This window comes from Heloderma suspectum, chromosome 13, assembly GCF_057233095.1.
Source record: "Heloderma suspectum isolate Gila_16-S chromosome 13, 16-S_ref, whole genome shotgun sequence".
In the NCBI taxonomy this organism is placed as follows: Eukaryota; Metazoa; Chordata; class Lepidosauria; order Squamata; family Helodermatidae; genus Heloderma; species Heloderma suspectum.
Window position 1 is genome coordinate 24,952,077 of NC_139470.1, and position 20,588 is coordinate 24,972,664.

Below are 20,588 nucleotides of genomic sequence, written 5' to 3' on the forward strand. Positions count from 1 at the left end.
TCCTGGGTTGGAGAAGTTGTGTGATGAGGGGAGTGTTGTGCCTTTCAGCTCAGCTTCATCATCAAAGGATGACAAAACCAGCACGGGAGCAGTGAAAGAAGGGACGCCAGAGCAGAGGCCAAAGAGGTAAGTGGGCCTTTTGGGTTGAAGTCTACAGCTTTTTCCATACGAGTGTTTTTAATGCAACAGACATTACATCCGACTATGGGAGGGTCTCTGGAGGGCCCCAAAGGCTTGCTGGATGGGAGGTGGGCTCTGAAGGAGTCCATTCTGAAGAGGGAGGGGTGTCTGTCGTCAGTGGCATCTTTGGGTCAGAAATCCAGGGCCCCCACTCAGTAGCAGGAGCCCCCCCCCCCCCCCGAGAGCAGCAGGGCTAGCTTACCATGTTTTGAAGTAGTACGCATTCCCATCTAAAGCAGGGGCCCTCCAGATCTTGTGGGACTCCAGCTCCCAGCAGCCCCAGCCAGCCTGGGAGGCCACTGGTGCCCCATCTCTGATCTAAATAGTTTCCCCCACCCTTGTGAGACAATTGACTCCAGAATTTAAAATTACCTCATCGTACCACTGTCTGTGGTTGCCTGTATAGTCTCCTACAGGAACAGGCCCATATTTTTAAGATCTTCCTCAGAGGCTGTGCTGGAGTACAGTGGAGCGTTCTCTGGGACGGGGTCTTTTCGACAGTAGCACCCAGACTGAGGAACTGCGAGAAGTGCTTTCTATCCCATTCTAGCCATCGTGTGAAAGCTGTGCTTTGAGACCCTCGGAGTTTGAGGGGATTTCTTTGCCTTGGCTGTTTCTGCTGATTCTTGCCTGCTGCTTAATTTATGTGTTACTCGTTTTTATTTGTACTTTGCTGTTAGCCTGCTGCATTTTGTTTTGCTTATTGTTTAACATGTCCTTAAATTGGTGAGGTGCCCCTTGTAGAGAATTATAGAATCATAGAACAGTAGGGTTGGAAGGGGCCTACAAGACCATCGAGTCCCAACTGAGTCCTGCTCAATGCAGGAATCCAAGTCAGAGATCTTTCTTGTTCAAGAGGTGGGATATAAGTGGCTCGATAAGTAAATATGGGAGTGGGATTTGGGGATGGGGGCAGTTCTGCTCATTCAAGGGAGCTTCCTGAAAGGCAAAGGGAGCACAATTCTGTGTTCATCCCAGTGTCATAATATTCAGGTGCATTTCCTTGCCACATCTAGACAAGAGAGGAAACTGCCTCTGTAGTGCAGCCTTTCCCCAGCCTGGTGCCCTCCACATGTTTTGGAGTACAATTCCCAGCAGCCCCAGCCAGCATGATCAGTGGCCGAGCATGATGGGAACATCTGGGGGGCACTAGTTTGGGGAAAGGCTGTAGTGAGATTTGAACTCCCAGCTTACATTGTTACTTAGAGCCTGGGTTCAGACAACACAATAGCCCACACTCAAGGGTTAAGTGTGGGTTGTCGAACCATGGGTTCTTGTTGAAATATGGGTTATCATGTTGTCTGAACCCAGCCATGCTAAGAAACCATGGCTTATTAACCATGAACAACCCACAGTTCACAACCCAACAACAAACCATGGGTTCTTGGTATGAGATGTTCATGGTTAACAAACCATGATTTGTTAGCTCAACTGGTTTCAGACAACACAATAACCCACATTTCAACAACAACCCATGGTTGAGTGTGAGTTATCATGTTGTGTGAATCCAAGCCTGGTTAGGAAAACAACCATGGCTTAATTATGGGTTAAATAAACCATGGGTTAGCATTATGTGTGAACCAGGTCATTGAGTCATAACTCTGGAAGAAAGAGGACCCAATAGCAAGAAGGTGTGAGAAAAGTACTCTTGATTACCTGAGTACTCAAGGCTTGATTCTCCAAGCTACCAGACCTGAATCATCGAACACTGGCTTCCTTGCACCTGTAAACAAGCCCCGTTTCGAACCTGGTTCCTGATTGTCAGCTCTGCCCTTCCCAGTAGGCGAGGTCTGGTTTCGTATGGTTTGCTTCCATTTTCTTGTAGTTCACTGGCAGTGACCCTGAGAGAAGACATAACGACGACAGCAACATATTTGGATGAAGACAGCACCGAGCAGATCAGCCGGCCTCAGAGGTAGGGATGCAGAGGTGGGTCTCCCTCCCGAGCGTCAGTAAGGGAGACCCTCTTCCTGGCTTCTCCCACAAACCGTGACATCCTCTGGGACTGCTCAGGACTGGCCCTTTGTCAGTGGCAGGGAGCAGGGTGCTTAAGGAGCTCCAGTTAAAGGGAGCCTCAATTACTGATTTGGGATCCTAAAAGAATAGGCCTTCGCCCGGTCATTGGCCAGTAAGAGGGGATGATCTACTCAGTTCCTGTTTGTGGGCCACCTCGGCTTGATTTTCACCTTCCATTTCCAGCGGTGGGAGCAAACTGTTTTGCGTCCTGTTGAAGGCAGGGGAGTGTGGCTGGCCCTCTTCCCCCGACCTCCGAGGGCAACACGGGAAGCCTCGAGGGCAGTTTCTGCTGCTGTGCACCCCTGACTGCCTCTCCACACTTAACAGCAGGATAGGGCCAGCAGACCGTCCCCGCCATGGAGGGCTGTCAGGGAGACACAGTGGTGCAAAAATCAGGGACTGGGAAAGCCACACCAGCCCTGTTGACCGGTGCGCTGGCCCGCTGAGCGGCAGCAATAGGCCTGCATCCTGCGTGCAAATCTGGGCCCTGGAGCCAGGAGCCATCGAAGCCGCTCCAGGCGCAACCTGGCTCAGGGGACAGTCCCGGGCCGTCCTCAAGCTCCTTTGCTCCTCTCCCCCAGGCCCCATTGCATTGCCTGCTGGTGGGTAGAGTGGTGATGGAAATCTGCATCACTGAGGCAGTGAAGAGACGGGGGTGGGGGGTGACTTTTGAGACTGGAGAATGCAGAAGGCGAGGCACGTTTGCGGAGTGTGGCTCCATCCAGTGGCGTCCCCAGTACCAGCCATGACCCAACAAATCCATGCTTTCAGGCCGAAGTCCAGTTCTCCTTATTTGCACCACCACGTTTATTTTGTATACGTTACATTTTCTTTTACTTAATTTTATTTGTCACCTTTATATCCTGCCTTTTTTCCTCTTGCAAGGAAACCAAGGTGGCTCACATGGTCCTCCCCTCTCCATTTTAGCCTCACAACAACCCTGTGAGGTGGGTTAGGCTGAGAGAAAGTCCCCCAGTGAGCTTCATGGCCAAGTGGGGACTAGAACCTGGGTCTCTCCAGTCCAGCACTCCTAACTACTGCGCCACACCAGGCAACGGGGCTCTTTGAAAACTGGCATCCATCTGTGTGCCACCGAAGGTTGACACCTGTGCCCATCCCTTCCATGGGGTTGGTAACTTGGGCCCCTCTGCATTTCTTCCCCTGTGTCTGCTTCTCTAGCTCTTTCATTAGAAGGAAAGAAGAAATGTGCAACGAGATGAAGGAGCTGTTCTATGATGTGGCCCAGGAAAATGCTTTCAGGTTGCACGATCAGCTGGACATCCTGGAGAGGTACGTAGTACTTGTCTTCTGTCTTGAATGGAGCCCAGACACATCCTGTCATTAACCCGCCTCTTCCCGTTGCTTTGCTTTGCTTTGCTTTGCTTTGCTTTGCTTAACAAGGGTCAGTTGCCAGATAATGTCAGCTGTTTGTGTTGGATATTCTGCTCCTCATAACGCGAACTTCCCTTCCCCCAAATGGGAGTTACTGCCTCATGGCCCCCACCCACCGATGAGTTAATGGTATGACTGCTGTCCTGAGATTAAGGTAGCATGTGCAAGTTCGTGTCTGTGTGCCACAACGCTAGAGAGCAACAGTAAAAGTCATAGAATCTGGCGCTCCTTGCAAAATTCAGCTTCCCAAGAACCCCAAGTTTCATTTAAATGTTTTAAAGTTCTGGTTTGTAGACCTTAAGGTTGCAGAGATGTGGTTGAAGGTGTGATTGAATGCCTCATGAGATCTCAGAAGGTGACGGAGTTGTTAGTAAGATTTCCAGCGGTCAGAATGTGGGTTAACTCAGTGCAGAAATCTGATTTCTAAAAAACATTTTGCCCCCATATCCGTTAGTTTATACTTTGAATGGGAAATCCACATAAAGACTTGGCTTCTGGGGACAGGTAAACCCAGCTTGCCTGCGGGAGTAATTAATATAGCTAGTGGTGGAAATTGACACCATTAAACACATGGCCCGGAAGCGCTCATATGGGGGCCTCAGAGTGGGGCGGAGAGCCTTTGAGGGTCAAATCCTGCCCACCGTGCAGAGAGGGCGGCGAGCAGCTGTCGCAGGCTGCTTGGGTAAGCAGCTGCAAGGTGCGGCAGCCGGGGACTGTGGTCGGCAGTGGGCCCTTCTGGCGGGCAGGGGTCTGGGCGGCTGCCTGGGGGTGCCAGCCCCGGACGGCTCGCGCACGGAGCTGTGCACGCAGCTGCTGTGATTCATGTGCTCGTGGCAGATTAAAAGAAAGGGCCACCGCAAGTGTGCACGAGAAGTGCAGGCTCATACCGCTGGAAGCCTCCGCGCCAGCTTGTCTGAGATAGGGACTGGCCAACCCAGCCTCCCCCAGTTTGGGGCCTTCCAGATGTGTTGGGACTGCAACGCCCGCTTTTGCCAGCCAGCATGGCCAAAAGGGAATTATGGGAGTTGCAGTGCCAACACATCTGGAGGGCCCCAAACTGGGACTAGCTAGACAACCCCATCTGTTGAGGCCCATGGCTGGAGATCAAGCGGGCAGGCCCCGGTGCTCTCCAAAGCTCTTCAGCCGGACACTTCCGGGCCCTGTCCTCACTCAGTGAGCTTGCGGGGCTGAGCCTGTGGGGCTGACCTGCTCCCCCCTTTCTTGTCCCCGTAACAACCCCTTCCCTTTTCCCTGCTGCTCCCGGCACCCACCGCTGCTGCCCCACCCCCCCACCCTGGGCGCTTACACTCTTGCCGTCGGAACAGCATGCGCGGCAGTGAGAGGCACGCTGACTGCATTTGTTGACCCCGTGGCCAGGCAAGCACAGGAAGCGTCCCGTCTTGAACGCTTGCCCGAAGGTTCCCTTTCTAAGACATGCAAGCTCAATTGGCAGGAGGCGAGAGGAGAAGAGCAGGCAGAAGTTTGTGTGTTTGAGGAGCATCACAAGGTTGCGAAAAGACCTCGAGCGAATGAGGCAGTCGGTCCTGGGGAGAGAACCGGAACAGGACGCAGAGGAAGAGAACTGGTAAGAAGGGGGGAAAGGGCTTAGCTGGAGCTGCTGCTAGGCAACATAACCCTGTGGGGGTGGGGGGAAACCCCAGTGGTGTTGGCATCAGGATTTAGCTTCCTAAGAATATAAGCTTTCACTTGTTAAAAAAAAAAATAGAAACCATGTTTTTAGCCCTTACGCTTATGAAGAAACATTTGAAAGTGTGTAGACACTGCCAGGTGAAATCTCAGAAGCCAAAGGAGGCACTAAGATTTTCAGCAGCCATGTGGGGTGGGGTGCATCTCTGTGACTAGCAGAATGAATTATGCAGGCGTTTAAAAATTGTAAACTAAATTCTGCAGAAAAAGAACTATTTGCATAATTTCTGTCAGGCCCCATAAATCAGCTTTTCTTGGCACAGAATTGGAGCTGCCTTGATGCAGAAGCGTCTTCTTTGTTTTTTAAGCATGGGCTGAACTGTGGCTACTGAGCCTTCCATGAAAGCAAGCCTTTCCCTTCAAACACGCTGCTTCGTGTCCACTTCGGAGGGGGAGGCAGAGGGCGGCATATCCTGCACGTGCCCCGTGTTCCACATTTGAATTCCCAGGTGTCTTAGTCTCCTTGCAAAAACAATGGTGAGACATTGCCAGCCTTCTAAGGCACCCAACCTCCCCCCCCCCCCCCCCGGAGAAGCCGGGCTGTCTCCATCCACAAAATATGGGCGCGAGGCAGTTCTGAGAGCACAGAAGCATTTGTATGGTATTCAAAACATTTTTGCCCTGCTCATCAGCTGCAAACGCTCCCAGCGACCGGCTTTCCTACGTGAAGGGCCCAATGCAATGCCCTGCTCAATCCCTTCCATGCACAACCTTCTCCCTCACACATGTGGAAATCTGCGCGTGCTCAGGGGCCACACAGCATGCGGCTATTGGCTGAGATGGCTTGGGAACATACTCATTCATGGAGGAGGATGGTCTCTCGGCAGCCAAGAGAGCTAAACGGGACCTCCGTGGTCAGAGGCAGCACGCCGCTGCATACCAGTTCCTGGGTGCAAGAGGGCCCTGCCTTCTCGTCCTGCTGGTGGGCTTCCTTGAGGCATCTAACTGGCCACTGCAAGAAGCTGGGGGCTGGGCAAGGTGGACTGTTGTCGGCCAGATCCCGCAGGGCTCTTCTGACATCCCTAGGGTGCTGGCTGGCTGAAGGCGAGATGTTTCTGTGCTCCCAGCAGCACATGTAAAGCCCAGGCTGGATCCTGCCCCAGCGTTTGCGTGTGCAGAATGCGAGTTAGTCTGGTATCGCCGATCAGGCGCAGGCAGGGCTGCACAGGCATGCCGCAGTGTTGTGGGGGCACCGAGAAGCCCTTCCTCGAAAAGCCCCACCGCTTGGAAAAAGCGATTCTGGGTGCAGCCTTCCCCCACCTGGCGCCCTCCGGATGTGTTGGACTGCAACTCCCATCATTCCCAGCTAGCATGGCTGGGAATGATGGCTGTGACAGTCCGACCCATCTGGAGGGCACTAGTTGCGGGGAGGCTGTTTCAGTGCTTTGCTGCCTGCCCACAGCTGGTCAGACTGGAAAGGCAGAGCGGCCCTGTGGCGGTTGCGGCACCCAGTGTCCTGCCCCTTTGCTCCTGGAGGGGCGGAGCTGGGGGTAAAGCAGCCTTTTCTAATTTTTCTAGTCCATCCCCCCCCCCCCCCCGCTTTCAGGGCCTGCTTGGGGATGCGTCAGGGAAATGAGGGGACTTGTCATCCTGCAGACCCATGGCCTCCCCCCAAAACAATTCTGGAATACCAGGCTTTAGCCCCCTCCACTGGCACCATCCTGCCACATCCTAGGGCTCCTGCGCTGCTCTTTTGGGGAGCACAGGATTGCTCCCTTAACGTTGTGAAATAAAAGAAATTAGGCAAATTTGCACAATTTCTACAGGATGTAGAAATCAGCCAGTGCAGCCTTCCAAAAAAAAAAGTTCAAAGTACACACAGCTCATAGCCCCGGAGAGTCGCACGAGGCACTTCATTTTGGCAGAGGCTTTTGGGGCGTTGCCTGATGTTGACCATCCTCTATGTAACAATTTGGGAGACTGTTCCCGGGACGTGACTGCAAATCAGCGGGGTTCGCCCACTTCCCCGAGCGCCTGTTACAGCTCCTTCAAACAGTCTGCATTGAGTCATGCACACGCAAAGCAGGAGCAGCCATCCTGGCATGCACCACCCAACATGGACCTCCGGCTTTGATAATGGAAAAACGGCCACGTTTCCAGGTGCTTCTGCTCTCTGCTGACTCAGGATCCTGTGCCTTTCGCCCAAGGCAAGAGGCAGATCCATTACAGCCGGACCTCATGTTTTCAGAGATGGAGATCAACTATTGTTGCTTCTCTCTCCCAAATACGTTGCTTGGGGTAATCTGATACCTGCCACACCTGCCGCTGACTCAGTCAGTCAGTCTGCAGTCTCCTTTTTGAGGCTGGGTTTGTCTAAACTGCAGACCTCATAGCCACCCCATCTGGCCACATTTAGACTTTCCTGTTTCTTCCCCCACCCGCTGCTTTTTGTACCATCTAGCCTGATTAAGTGTTCTGGAGAACTTGAAAGCTTGTGCATTGTTGTGGAATTTTGGTTGATCCTGATAAGGGTGAATTGTGAAAAAAGGATTTTTTGTGTCATGGACCAGTACGAATATCTTTGCAATAGCATAACAGCTTATAACCGGTTCCATGGGTTGCAAGGACACTCACATCAAACTCTTCTGTTCTTGTATCTCTTCAAGGTTTTCCACTTTGATGGAAAGGATCCCAGATGACGTCAAGAGAGACCGCCGTACCCAGAAAGTCCTTAAGAAACTGGAACGGTTTGGGAGGAATCCAGACTTGCGCATCCGACCTCCCACCTTCTTGAAAGTGTTAGGGGAGCTTCGGATCTGGGAAATTTGTTCTCCGAACATCAGCGCAGCTGTGGAGGTGAGATGTTTAAGGAAACTCTTCATAGCTTCAGTCTTGAGGAGCCCAAGACTGGGTGACCAGTCAGATGGGCGATTAATAAATTTAATAAATAAATAAATAAATAAATAAATAATACTATTTCTTACACCCCTTTATAAAAAATATTTAAAATTTCATTGGGAATACATTCACCAGAATCCTTGAAAGAAATCTTGGGCCTTCTGGAAGGCATGCTTTGTGGGCCTCAGAGCTTCTTGTCCAGAATAAGTTGCCATTTATGTTGTGCTTTAAAGGGTTCTACGCATTTATCTGAGCAACCCTTCCAACAGCCCTGTAAGTTAAGCCACTATTATGATTCACATATTACAAACAAGGGAGCTGGGAGATATTTTTTCTCCAATCCACCTCCTTGGGAGCTCTGTCCTAGGAAATTCAGTACGCTGGCTACTTGTTTGATAGACCTGGCTCTATTGGTAGGTCAGTCATTTGCAATTGTTTATCAATAGCAGCAACAAAATGACCCCCCCCCCAATCAATCAATCCATACATACATACAGCTCACATGAGGAATGCTTGGGATAACCTGGAGTGTGGAAAGACTGAGCTCTGCTCAGTTCCAGCACTCAAAACTAATTCCCAGGCTCACAATTATTTAATATTCTGAGTGGGTTGCACCAGGCTCCCATTTGTGGATCTCTCTTAGTAAAAGCAAAGTAGATCCTGCAAACTTGAAGTCCCTTTTTTGTGTTGTCTTAGAGCTGATTGGCAGCTTCATGTGATGTATCCATTGCTGAACTCTACCATTGCAGGTGTGGGGTTGATGTTCGAATATTCCTCCACTAACAAGCTTCACATACAAAAGTAGTGTCAGGGAGACATGCTGAAACTTAGTTTTTGCACAACACGCTCTTTTTATATGTTTAGGGTGTGGGGAAGCATTCAAGTATGCACCACCAACCTACTGTCATACTTTCCACCCACTTCTTCCGCAGTTCCTGCGCGAATATATCGTGGAGATGCCGGAAGAAGATTACAGACAGTGGCTGCAGTCTCGAGTTGCAATCCCTAAACGAGCACAAAGTGCCCCACCGCTATGCTGAACAGGGTCTAAAGGCCAAGGGCACCCCCATTTGTCAAAGACACAATACGTTTGCTAGCCAAGGGATGGAGTAGATACTGAGTCTGTGTGCTTGGAAAAGTAGAAATTGGTCGCCCCGGATGATGTGGGCGGGACTAAAGAGCAATGCCCAAGAATGAGCTTGAAAGGCACAAAATGCTCATTCTCCAAGGTTCGTTTAGAATTGCGCTGCCCCCGCTTCAGCTGCAAATTCAAAACGACGATAAGGAGAATTGAACAGCCAAAGTCATTTCACTTTGCATAATCTTTTTTGCTTTGAATTGTTATGTGTTTGGTTTTATGTTGTACTACTTTTGTGTGGTGTATGTGGCAGTGTTGGAGATGTCACATGGAATATTGTGCCTGTAGCAACTTTCAGTTCAGTGGTGGGAATAGATTCCTCTGTTTGCAGTGATCAGCTCCCTCCACTGAAAGGGTAGTTCGTTTCAGTCCAGTTCCTATGTTTGCATGTTAACGTTGCATGTTACTTATAAATTTCTGTATAATTTTGATGTATTAAACATCTCAGTTTAAAGATTCTGTATTCTTGGGAGCTCTTTAGGAATTATAAGTGGTATCATATATTTAGTTTCCAGTTGGAGACCCACTGATGTCCAGAATCTGCAGATGGGGTTTTACTCACTCTGCAGATACAAGACACACAGACACACGCACACCCTCACTGACATCTTTTGAATAGTGAGTTCTACTGAATAATGTAACATAGCCTTCCCCAACCTGGTGCCCTCTGGATTGACTACAATTCCATCATCCCCAACCGGCACGACGAGATTGGGGAAGGCTGGCCTAACGTGTGATACTTTCCAACTGTGGCTGATGCTGTTTGGAATCATAAGAAAGTAAAAAAAGCAAGTGGTTTTCATGTCCAGATCAGAGCAAGTATCTCGTTTCAATCAAGGGAGAGCAGGAGAAAATTCTTGCTAAGAATTGCTGGGAACGTTTTCACAACGAAGTAAAAATAAATGTTTTGTCATTTTGGATTCACACAACTGAATTCTAGGAGTCTCGCCTATATCAGCTTGTGTCACTGTGTGCATGTGTTCACTGGTAGGGTGGAGGTGCAATTATGTTCCAACACTGGAGTTAAGTTCAAAGCTTTTTATTAAACTGTCATTCAAACAGCCTGTTTTACATCCCCCTTTTGCCTCTAATTTCTAAGGCTCTTTAAATAGTTTGATTTACAGAATTTGCAGCGTTCAGAGCTGCAACAAACAGCAAATCAGCAGTACATTAAAACAAACTGCTTGACTTTCACAGAATTGTAATTCCCACTTAACGTTAAGTGGAAACAGCTCCTTTAACCCAGAGGGGGAGATTCTTCACAGAACCAACTACCACTTACTTGTTACCAATTGATAGGACTCCTCACCGCGTACTCTGTATTCCAAAAACAGGGGGGTGGGGGCAAATGCGTTGTTTTTTTAAACTAGCAGAACTCTAATTAAGGCTATTCTGGTATATTTCTTTATTAAAATACTCCGGAAGCCCTTTTTTTGTAAGCTCCCATCAGATTTAGCATTTTCAAAAACGAAAACATTTCCATTGGTTTTGAGTTGCAATGTTGATGCAGTGATGGGTCCAAGGGCCGGCTTTCCTTCCGCGTCTCCAAAATCACGTGAGGATGGTATCATCGATTTGTTCGAAAGAGTCAGCTTGACTAGCAAGTTTCTTCAGAGATCGACGGCAGCTCTCATTCAGCAGTTCCAAACTGGCAGAATCTAGGATCTTGGAGATGGACTGCAAGAAATAAATGATGATGATGAAGAAGAAAGACCTGTGAGGCACAGCCACAAAATCCTATGCCTCAATATTAAAACAAAGGCTGAACAAAATCCCCCCACCCCCACTGTTCACTGCCTCTTTGCTGGATGCAGTGTGGAGGGGGAGAGAGATTTTGGCTATTTTTCAGGGACAAATGTTTCAGGGCCGTAGAAAGCATGAGGAGGCAAGGGGGAAACGGGCTTCTTCCCAAATGAGCGGTTTTTCACAGGGTGCGGGGAAGAAGAACTCAGCACCCTCATTTCCGCAGTCCTGCAGCAGCTACGTGGGTGTGTGGGAGCAGACTTTGGCATGCCCACGCCCTTCAGGATGTGGTCTGCATGCATGCCAAAGGGTGTGGCATGAATACTGACAAATGGATAGGTTGCACTGATAGCGCCAATCACCTGTTGGGACAGCAGGGGCACCGAGCATCCGTCAGGGGAGCTCTCCCAATCCAACCTACAGCATCCCACCCACCCTCTCCAGGGGAGATCTCCACATGCTGTTTGTCAACTGGTAACTGACGAACATCAACAGGACAAAGATGTTGTTTGCAGCACCTGAAGCACTTCCTCGCCCTCTCTCATCTTCAGGAGGTTGACAATGGCCTGGTCACTGTAGGCCCTCACGCTGGTGTTCTTATCTTTTGTATTGTCCAGAAGTGCCTTGAGGACCGGCTTAGCCGTCTGGGAGTCCAAGGGAGGGAGAGGATTTTTATTTGCCCACCAGATCATCTTCTCTGCAACTAATTTGATGTCGCTGGATGGATTCTGAAGACACTGCAGGAAACAAAAGACAGGCTTCAGTCCTGACGAAGAACCAGGACGTTTTAAGAGCCACGTGGTGCGTGTACATGCACGGATTGCCTTCTGTGATCCACGTTTGACTATCAATAGACTATCTCCATTAATTTTCTTGACTAGTATGTTTCAATATGCCAAGGAAGACATTCTTAATAGACAAAAACCTGACACAGGAGAGACTCTTCGAGGCACCTTTCTTTATTGAAAAAAAAGAGGAAACTACAGGCGTGAATCCGTAATCTGAATTTAATTTGTAAAATAAAATTAGTATTACGTTAGCTGCTGGGTGCTATCTTTGAGAGTACCATTTGCTATGGAGGAGGCAGCAGCCAGACCGTCTTATGGAAGGGGAGGAGATGCCTCCCAGCCCATCTCTTGTGCCAAGTCTTTGCTTTTTTTAAAAAAAATCTTGCCTCCTGGTGGAGCAGAGAGGAGAACACCTCAATAACTGGAGCACTGGCTGGTACCAAGTAGTGGGGACAGTGATTTTGGAGCTTTCTAGCTTCAAGGAACCCTTCTCGCATGGACTTGTCTGTCAATGAACTGCTGAGAGGAGAGCCTGTTGATGTGGAAATTATCACAGATCCTGCTCCCGAGCCTGCCACACTGCTCCCACCATGTTAGATGCTTCTGAGTATAGAAAACGGGGGGGCGGGGGGGGGGGTTGAACCAGGAGATAGATGAGAAGAGCCTGTCTCAACTCCTGGCTGATTCAGCAACCTTTCACAGACAATATGGGTAAGTAGCAAAAACAAAGAAGGGGTTGGGGGAAGAGAGGAGCATTAAAAGACAGATCTAGCTTGAAGACGGGGGGATGCTCCAGCTCCTATCCCAGAGGCAAGATGCATCCAGGCACTGTGAGTGCTGGGCCCAGAGAGAGGCACCAGGCTGCAACTTTTTCCAGAGAAGGGAATGTAAATAACCCACAGGTGGAGATCGGCTATTTGCAGCGAGAAGGACAACTGATGATTAAAGAACAAGAGGAAAGTTCGATCCCATCTCACAACAAACAAAGGCTCTTTCCCAGGTCCTCACAAGCTCAGTCCGTGCGGTGCTTCAGGCTTACCCTCTGCCGGTCCACACATCAGACCGGTACAAATGCATGCACATCCCACTGCCCCCACTGAAGCCCCTGAAAGTCCTATATCCCACTGGCAGGGGAGAGGGGCAATGGCCTCTTCCCACCAGAGGGGACACGCTTCTGGCATTCCCATCTCAGTGCTACCCCACTCAGCAAGGAAGGAGCCACCTAATGGACATGCCTCCACAGCACGGAAGTCATGCACTCCATCCAGGGTTGGTCCTCCGAAAGCAGCTCTCTTCGAGTGCCAAGCAGTCCACTGCACACACCTGGAAGCCGCATCTTGGGGACTCACCTTAATGAAGAGGTTGGAGAGTTTGGGAGGCAAGTTCCCGCCACTGGCCTGTATGTGGTACTTCATAAGAAAGCCCATTCCTCGGATACCGCTAATCGCGATTGGAATCTGTTACGCAGAAAGAAGCAGCAAAGTTAACCTTGGGACCATTTGCAACAGGCTCTGGCAAGCTTGAGAACTTGCTGTAAAGGTCGCTGATGCACAGTACAACCGCAGGCTCCCCACTCCAACGGCACAGTGTGGTCTCTTGGTCTTTGCTCGATAACTCATTTCTGGCTCAGTGCCTTTCACTGGAGTGCATAAAATCCCTTCCCTGAACAGGACTGTGCTTCAGGCGGGGAGCAACACAAGCTCCAATGGTGGGAGTTGATCTGTAATGCCTCGTTCACACATGCAGGAATCCTGTGCAGACAATGAATGTGTGAATTCACCCTGTTTCTCCCTGAGGCAGCTTGGCCACTTCCTTAAGCAGTGTCACCTTCCTTATGGGCCCCACTAAGCCCTATTTCAGAGGGTTATCATGGCTGGCCCACAAATGCCAAGTCAGTTCCCATTCGTATTGATCTGAAAGTACTCAGGCACAATGGGACAAACCTCTTATTTTGAGAGTACGGGTTAACTTGGGACCCTTCTCTTTGCATCCTAAACAAAAAACAGAAGAAGCTCCCTTATGCCAGGTCATACTACTTGTGCCCATCTAACTGGTAGAAGCTCTCTAACGTCTTGGGCAGGAGCTTTTCCTAGCTGTGCTTTGTCAGAACCTTTTAACTGGAGAGCCCAGGTTGAACCTGGCTCTGTCTGCTAACAATGAACCATGGCCCCTCCTCGCTGGGAAGCTTATGTAGTTCCAGGTACTCCTGCCACCTCCGTCCCCACCACACACAGACTGCTGCTCCCTGTGTTGAAGCCAGAGTAGAATTTCCAGTTTGGTCCATCTTAGGGTGGCCAAACAGCATTGCTAGACCTAGGGGCACTCGTTTGGGCAAATAGTGTGTGGATTGGTACAAAAGAATCATGTGGAATAGGATTCTAGGACTATACCACTCCTAATGTGTATTTGGGAACCTCACGTTTCAATGCTCCCTCATTGCACGCAACGACTGGCTGCCTAAACAAAACAAGCATGTTAGGAAGATTGTAACCGAGCCCTCTTCCTTATATGCTTGCTAGCTTCTACAGTCAGAGAGGGCTTTTTTATATGTGAAAGCACGCACACACACATCCCCCCACAACATTCTGAAGTGGTACAATCCTAGGAAGCTGGACCATACAATTCTGCTAACTGGGTAATCCAGTTTGGAGCCTCCCCAATTTAAGCCTTGGTGAGAAGCCATTAAGAAATCTTCCACAACCACACTGGGTGGAGGCACTTACTCGGTCAGCAAGGGTATTGCTGAAGATCATCTCATGGACACTGTTACTGTATTTGGGGGCGCACACTCTGCTGGGGGCCACGTTGACAGCCACAGAAAGTGCCAGGCTGCGTCCATGCCTCACCATCCAGTCAATGCCAGAGACATCCGCTGCAGAACAAAAGGAAGAGAGTTTCTGAGCACAGCAGCAGGCCTGAAGGGGAGCTCTTGAATCTGCTGCTTCAACCCCCATAAGGATCATCATAGCTTTTTCCTCTTGCGTCAGCATTTCCTTGTCAGGACACAAACGTATTTAACATTTCTATCTTGCCTTTCCCACCATACTTTCAAAATCCAACAAATATCATCAGGGAAATCTCCTTTAAGGAGATGGCACCTTATTCCAGCTAAGCAGCTTAATATAAATAATGTTCTGTCCATTGCCGGGGGAAATGTCGAGCTCGAGGGACGTTCTAGCACCTTTGGGATAATGCTTCCAACTCAGATGGCACTAGGCAAGGAGACGCCAATTTATTAAATCAATTATGATCTATATCATCCCATTAGAGCCCACCACAGTCTTGCTGGGATGTTCAGAAGCAGAGACCATACCAAAAATTACAAGGGATGTAATATTTGTATTATTAAATTATTAAATTAAAGTATTAAATTACAAGTAGCAGCTAGATGGAAAGGAAAGCACCTGTTAGTGGATGGTTTGATCAAACATGGAAACCTTTTGTTAGGGACATGATTTCAGCACAAATTAAAGGAGCACATAAGCTGTTCTTTATGGATGACTTTCAAGAAAAATGGTTTCCATTTCTTACAAAATGCAGACTCGGCAAAAAACACCACCACCACCACCACAATGCATAGGAGACTGTTGCATCTGAGTTCAATATTTGTTTACAGCACCCTGGAATTATAATCCTTGGAACTTTGATTTTGGGGCTTTCTTTAGAACTAGAAATGTACAAGCAATGGTGATCATTGCCCCTTTTGTTTTGTTTTTCCCTTTGAAAAAATGTAAAACCCTTATTTTAAAAAACCTGGAACACTCAAACCAAACCAACCCCTGGTATGCCAGCAGATTTTTAAAGTCTGCTTTCATTGTGTGCACGCCAGCCATAATAATGCCCTCTGCCTTCTAGGGGACACTGAGAGAACCACTGTAGGGTGGTAACTAAGGAGAACACTTCTTTTCCTCTCTTTGGAATAATTTGGTACTGGTCGACGAAAGCATACCTAATAGATGATTCTGGAGAACACTGCCAAGTTCCTCTTCCGACAGAAATGCACACAGCTCCGCCAGGCAGCCAGCAGAAGCCATGCGGGTGGCATCCTGGCAAGGAAAAAGAGTGGAATCTTTAAATTGACACTGAAGATTTCCAGAAAGAAACAGGTTCACACATACGCACACACCCCACGTGATTTCTCTAAACCTGGGACATTCAGGGGGAAGAAAACAGAACCTTATATAGTGCCCTGAGCTCCGTGGAGGAACGGCAGGATAAAATTGCAATAAATCAAATTACGTACATAATTATTTTACATATTCACCTATGAAGCTGTCTTACACCATCAGCAGAACATTGGTCCAGCCAAGCCAGGGCTGCAGAAGCCCTTGAGGACACCATGGCCCCCAGGAGCCACGCGTGAAAGGGCTTTCTCCGGTGTCGCTCCCAAACTCCGGAATGCGCTGCCTCAAGAACAAGAATTGGCCCCCACTCCCTTGGCCTTTAGAAAGGGTGGGAAAGACACCCCTTTGAAATGTAGCCTTTTGCATTCTGTAGTTCATGTTTTATTGCTTTTAATGTTCTTGTTTTTTCTTGTTTTACAGCTTCCTTGTTTCAGATTGTTGTGCGCCGCTAATGGCTTCTTAGCAAATAGGGTGGTATATAAATAATAATACTAAAATAATGATTAGTAATTCTATATCCATCTTAGACAGAGTCAGGTCGTTGGTCCCTCTAGTTCAGGTTCGTCTACACTGGCTACTAGCAGCCCTCCAGGGTCTCGGACAAGAATCTTTTCCAGCCTACATCTACAAGATACAAGGTAGAAAAGATTCTACAAGAATCTTTTCTACCGCCACTACGCTACGGCCCTTTCCCTACTATTCCGTCTGGCGGTGGTTCTCCAAAGCCCGAGCTGGAGGTCGTTCCCCCGCGGACCTGCCCCGACTGGAGCAGTCCTCCTCAGAGGAGGAGCTAGAGGCCCCAGAAGCTCAGGGTCGCCCAGACCAGGGACTGCCCCCAGACCCCCAGGAGCCTGAACCCTGGGGGGAAGTGGCTGCGGGGCCATCCTGGTCGGGAGAGAGGGACTCTGCCTCTGAGGCAGAGGCTGAGCCACCCCCTGGCTCCCAGGAGCATCGTTGCCTCGAGCGACAGGCTAGTAGGGCTCCTGCGCGAAGGAGTGCTCACCTCCAGATGAGGTCTCCTTGGGAGAAAGGGAGCGCTGATTGCTGCAGCTGAGCACTGGGCGGGGTCCGGCTTTGGGCTTAAAAAGCCTTCCCTGGAAACCCAGCCAGCACTGGAACAACTTGGTCCATCCAGCCGCTGCCGTGTGCCTTGCCTCCTGAATCATGCCCTATGACTAATGCTCTGTTTCCTGACCTTTTGGACTGCCTAACACCCCTGCTTCTGAACCGCGTAACATACCTGACTGATTTACTGTGTTTGACCTCTTGCCTGTTACCTTGACTACTCCTGCTGCTGCCTGATCCTACCTGGCTGCCTGTGTTCTGACCGCTGCCTCAATTTTGACCACTCCTGCCTTGGCTTAAACCTGAAACCTGTGTGCTTGACCATTTGCTTGCCAGCTATTGCACCGCTCCTTGTATTTGCTTACAAACAGCCAAGACTTGATCTAGAGCAGGACACCCACCCTGCTACCAAACATCCTTTTTTAACTGGAGTTGGCAGGGACAGAACCTTGGACTTCTGCCTGCAAACTGAGCTATGGGCTGTCCTATCAACGAGGCAAAGACCACCTTCCACCCAGCAGTACCTCGTCATGTCCCAACATGCCCAGAAGCACCATGGTGATATTCTTCCGAATCGCAGCATCAACTTTAGCACCAGCGCCCTGAGTCACAAATCGCAAGGCTTGCAGCATTGTGTCCCTGAAAAGCAACAACGAATATAAGGGAGTCACCACTTCCACAGAAGAAAAAGCCATCGAGCCAAATTGGAGCCAGTCCTACCATGACGCAGACTGCTCTGGAAGTGAATCTGGCATACCATTAAAGGTGATTGAGAAGACAACAGGTCTGACCTCTGGGCACAACCTATCAGGGACTTCTCCAGCACAAGCTCCATTCTCTGCCTTGCACAGGACCACTTCCTGATAGGCTGTGCTCCATGTGAGTATGGGGTGGCAGGGTTGAGAGGAAAGAAGAGACGCCATTTGAATTTTCCACAGACAGCAAATGTCTTGGATTAGCTGGGTGCCAAATCTGGAGATAACAACCTAACCAAGTGATATAAACAGCATGTGTACTGCCTAATTAATCCAGAGCTTTGAAACCTTCCAGAACTCATGAAGGAAGAAGGAGCAGCCTCCATTTTACCTTCCAGCTTTATGCCAAGGAAACCAGAGAAGGAACATTACTCCCCCCGCCCCCCAAACTGACACAAGGGAGGAGGAACAAAGTATATGCAAGGAGAAGCATTCCTTTTATTATTTATTTGTTTAAGAAGTACTATCAATGTGCACGACAGAGGGGAGCACATACTATGTGGCTCCCCTCCTGGCTTGTCATTTTGGGATTGTGACCAAGCATGAGCCAAAAATTCTTCAGGTTCTATTTTCACTTCTAAACTAAGGATTGGAGGTGTATGGTGGTGTATGCAATACAACCTGCCCAAAATGTATCCTGTCATTCCTGAAGCTGTTTGGAGCCATGCTTTCCCAATTATACTCCACCTCTGCTGCTGTTTCAGTGGCTGTTTTTCCCTTCTGTTTCATGTTTTCTCAAGTGATACCGGCCAATCAGGGATTACATTCTGGACACAAAGCTATATAGCCTGATTCAGATATGTACTAATGTCACCAAGGGTAAATGAGGCCCATTAGAGTAAGGGCAGCACTTCCTGTACTGGTCATATGAGCAATCCTAGCCAATCAGGGATCACTATAAGAACTGTATAGCCTTACAGCTATTTTGCCCTAATCCCTGAAAAATTGCTGGGGGGCGGGAGGCAGTTTGATTCTGACAATGTTTCTCACAAAAGTGTTCCCCAACCAATTTGTCTCAGCACTGTGACCACTGGATTAGAAAACTAAGCAACCTCCCTGCATTTGACTACCCTAATCCAATTTAGATGACAAAAGAAAGTGTTCTTTGGAGGGAGGGGCAAATTCTGTGCTTTAGATAGTAGTGGGATGCCCTCCTTGCTCAGTAGAAGCAGGACAGAATTGGGAGGGAACTCTTCCCAAGAGAAGTTCCCGGAGCCTCTGGAAATCTTGCCTCGAAGTGGATGGGAGGAGTCGCCCATTACAAGATGTTGGTTTCCCTTGACTTTTTAGGGAAAAAAACACCACAAAATGTGGCGTTGTGCAGCACCTCTTCAGCTGCCAAGTCCTCCTCCCACTCCGGCTGTACCACTTGCCTGATGCCGGAATCTTCGCTGGTGCGGATGCCGTTCAGCAATTCGGTAAACAGCGGGTCAACTTTGGCATGGATGGCAATCAGCTTCCCAAGAGCATCTGCTGCCTTCAGACGGACCACGCGGTTGGGATCTTGCAGGGCTTTTGTGAAGGTGGTTTGCAGCTGAGGCAGGAAGGGCTTCAAGGCAATGCCCACCTGCAAACATTGGGGAAAAACACCCAGTAGAGCCAAGAGTATATGGCCGCCTCTAACAGCACAAGAGAAAACAGCACCTCATCACATACCTTGTCTGATTCAAAACAAATGTAATTCCACAACAGCATGTAGGAAATGTGGGCCCTGAAGAACTTTTAAGTACTGGGGGCTCTTCTTTGAATCCTGAGAATGCCAGCAGTATTGTTTTGAAGCTGGTGCCAAAAATGGGGGAGGGAATAAAAAATGTAAAACAAACGGCGTCCATACCTGCTACGGACCATATCTGCCGTGCCATATCTGCCATGGCCAAAAGGGTCAAAATTCCTTGTCTGCAAAATAACTTTGACCCTTTGAGTGCTCCAGATGCCATTTTGTTTGGGAAAAAAACTTTTACCTTTTTTTGGGTCCCCCTCTCGAATTCCAGGGGGTGGCAGGGGCCACATGCTGCCCACCCATTTTAAATGACAAGATCCTAGCCCTCATGTTGTTGGAGGGAACTCTGACTACGTGATGGCAAAAATCAGCACTCAGAAGCCAATTAAAACGAAATTAGAAAGTAGTATGTTTTTCAATTCACGGCGTCTATCCCAACATTTTTTTTTCATAGCTAGACTCAGGTTTCTTGAGCTTCAAAATGCCAGTTTCAAACAGAATATTGTTTACTAAGTGGAAAATGATTGCCACTGTAGTTTGGCATCTGCCATGATAATGAAAAGTGGCAATCAAAATTACATGGATGACATGCAACTAAAACCTGAAATGTACCTGCAGCTCCTGTGAACTGACACATTTCTACGCTAAACAAGTTGCCCATGTTTGTTCCAGGACGATGTTGAGGTTTCTTTTTACAATGTTCTGGAACTGCACTTTAGATCAGTGCCTTCCACTACTTTGTTCTCCAACCCAGAAAGGTAAGGAGATCAAATATTCAAGCTTTGTGAAGATGAGACAGTTGCCAGTCTCTAAGCACTTGGACAGACAGACTGCTAAGAAAGAAATGCCTCACAAGTCCCAGCAGAAATTGGTTAAGCAGACATCTGGCTGGTTTGGATGCAACGCTAAACCATATTACGAGAATGTTACGAGAAGGAACCCAGCCTCCCACTAGGGTCACATGCTCCGCTCACTCTTCTCCAGCATGGCCATGAGGAAGGGTTTGGATGCTTTCACTTCTGTTTTAGATTAACTGCAGCCCGTTGTGTCTTCCAAACCCAACAAACTGTGGTTTATGTTAACTATGTTCGTTTCAAACATACCAACTTCAAACCATAGGTT

General features: G+C 48.8%; 2 protein-coding genes across 3 annotated transcripts in view; one reads left to right on the forward strand and one right to left on the reverse strand.

Moving 5' to 3' along the window:
- Nucleotides 1-10,337, forward strand: part of CCDC60 (coiled-coil domain containing 60) — a 69,186-nt gene extending 58,849 nt beyond the window's left edge. Inside the window, exons 11-16 of the mRNA XM_084820491.1 lie at nt 49-126; nt 2,006-2,095; nt 3,376-3,486; nt 5,042-5,173; nt 7,902-8,091; nt 9,066-10,337. Coding sequence (XP_084676617.1) covers nt 49-126; nt 2,006-2,095; nt 3,376-3,486; nt 5,042-5,173; nt 7,902-8,091; nt 9,066-9,173 — 709 coding nt within the window. The 3' untranslated portion in view covers nt 9,174-10,337. The remainder of the gene's footprint in view (nt 1-48; nt 127-2,005; nt 2,096-3,375; nt 3,487-5,041; nt 5,174-7,901; nt 8,092-9,065) is intronic.
- GCN1 (GCN1 activator of EIF2AK4) overlaps nt 10,295-20,588 on the reverse strand; it is a 91,863-nt gene continuing 81,569 nt past the window's right edge. For both annotated transcript variants that reach the window (XM_084820490.1, XM_084820489.1), the window contains exons 52-58: nt 19,120-19,313; nt 17,516-17,630; nt 15,752-15,848; nt 14,526-14,674; nt 13,152-13,259; nt 11,533-11,751; nt 10,295-10,948 (exon numbers count right to left, since the gene is read on the reverse strand). In XM_084820490.1, coding sequence (XP_084676616.1) covers nt 10,823-10,948; nt 11,533-11,751; nt 13,152-13,259; nt 14,526-14,674; nt 15,752-15,848; nt 17,516-17,630; nt 19,120-19,313 — 1,008 coding nt within the window. In that variant the 3' untranslated portion in view covers nt 10,295-10,822. The remainder of the gene's footprint in view (nt 10,949-11,532; nt 11,752-13,151; nt 13,260-14,525; nt 14,675-15,751; nt 15,849-17,515; nt 17,631-19,119; nt 19,314-20,588) is intronic.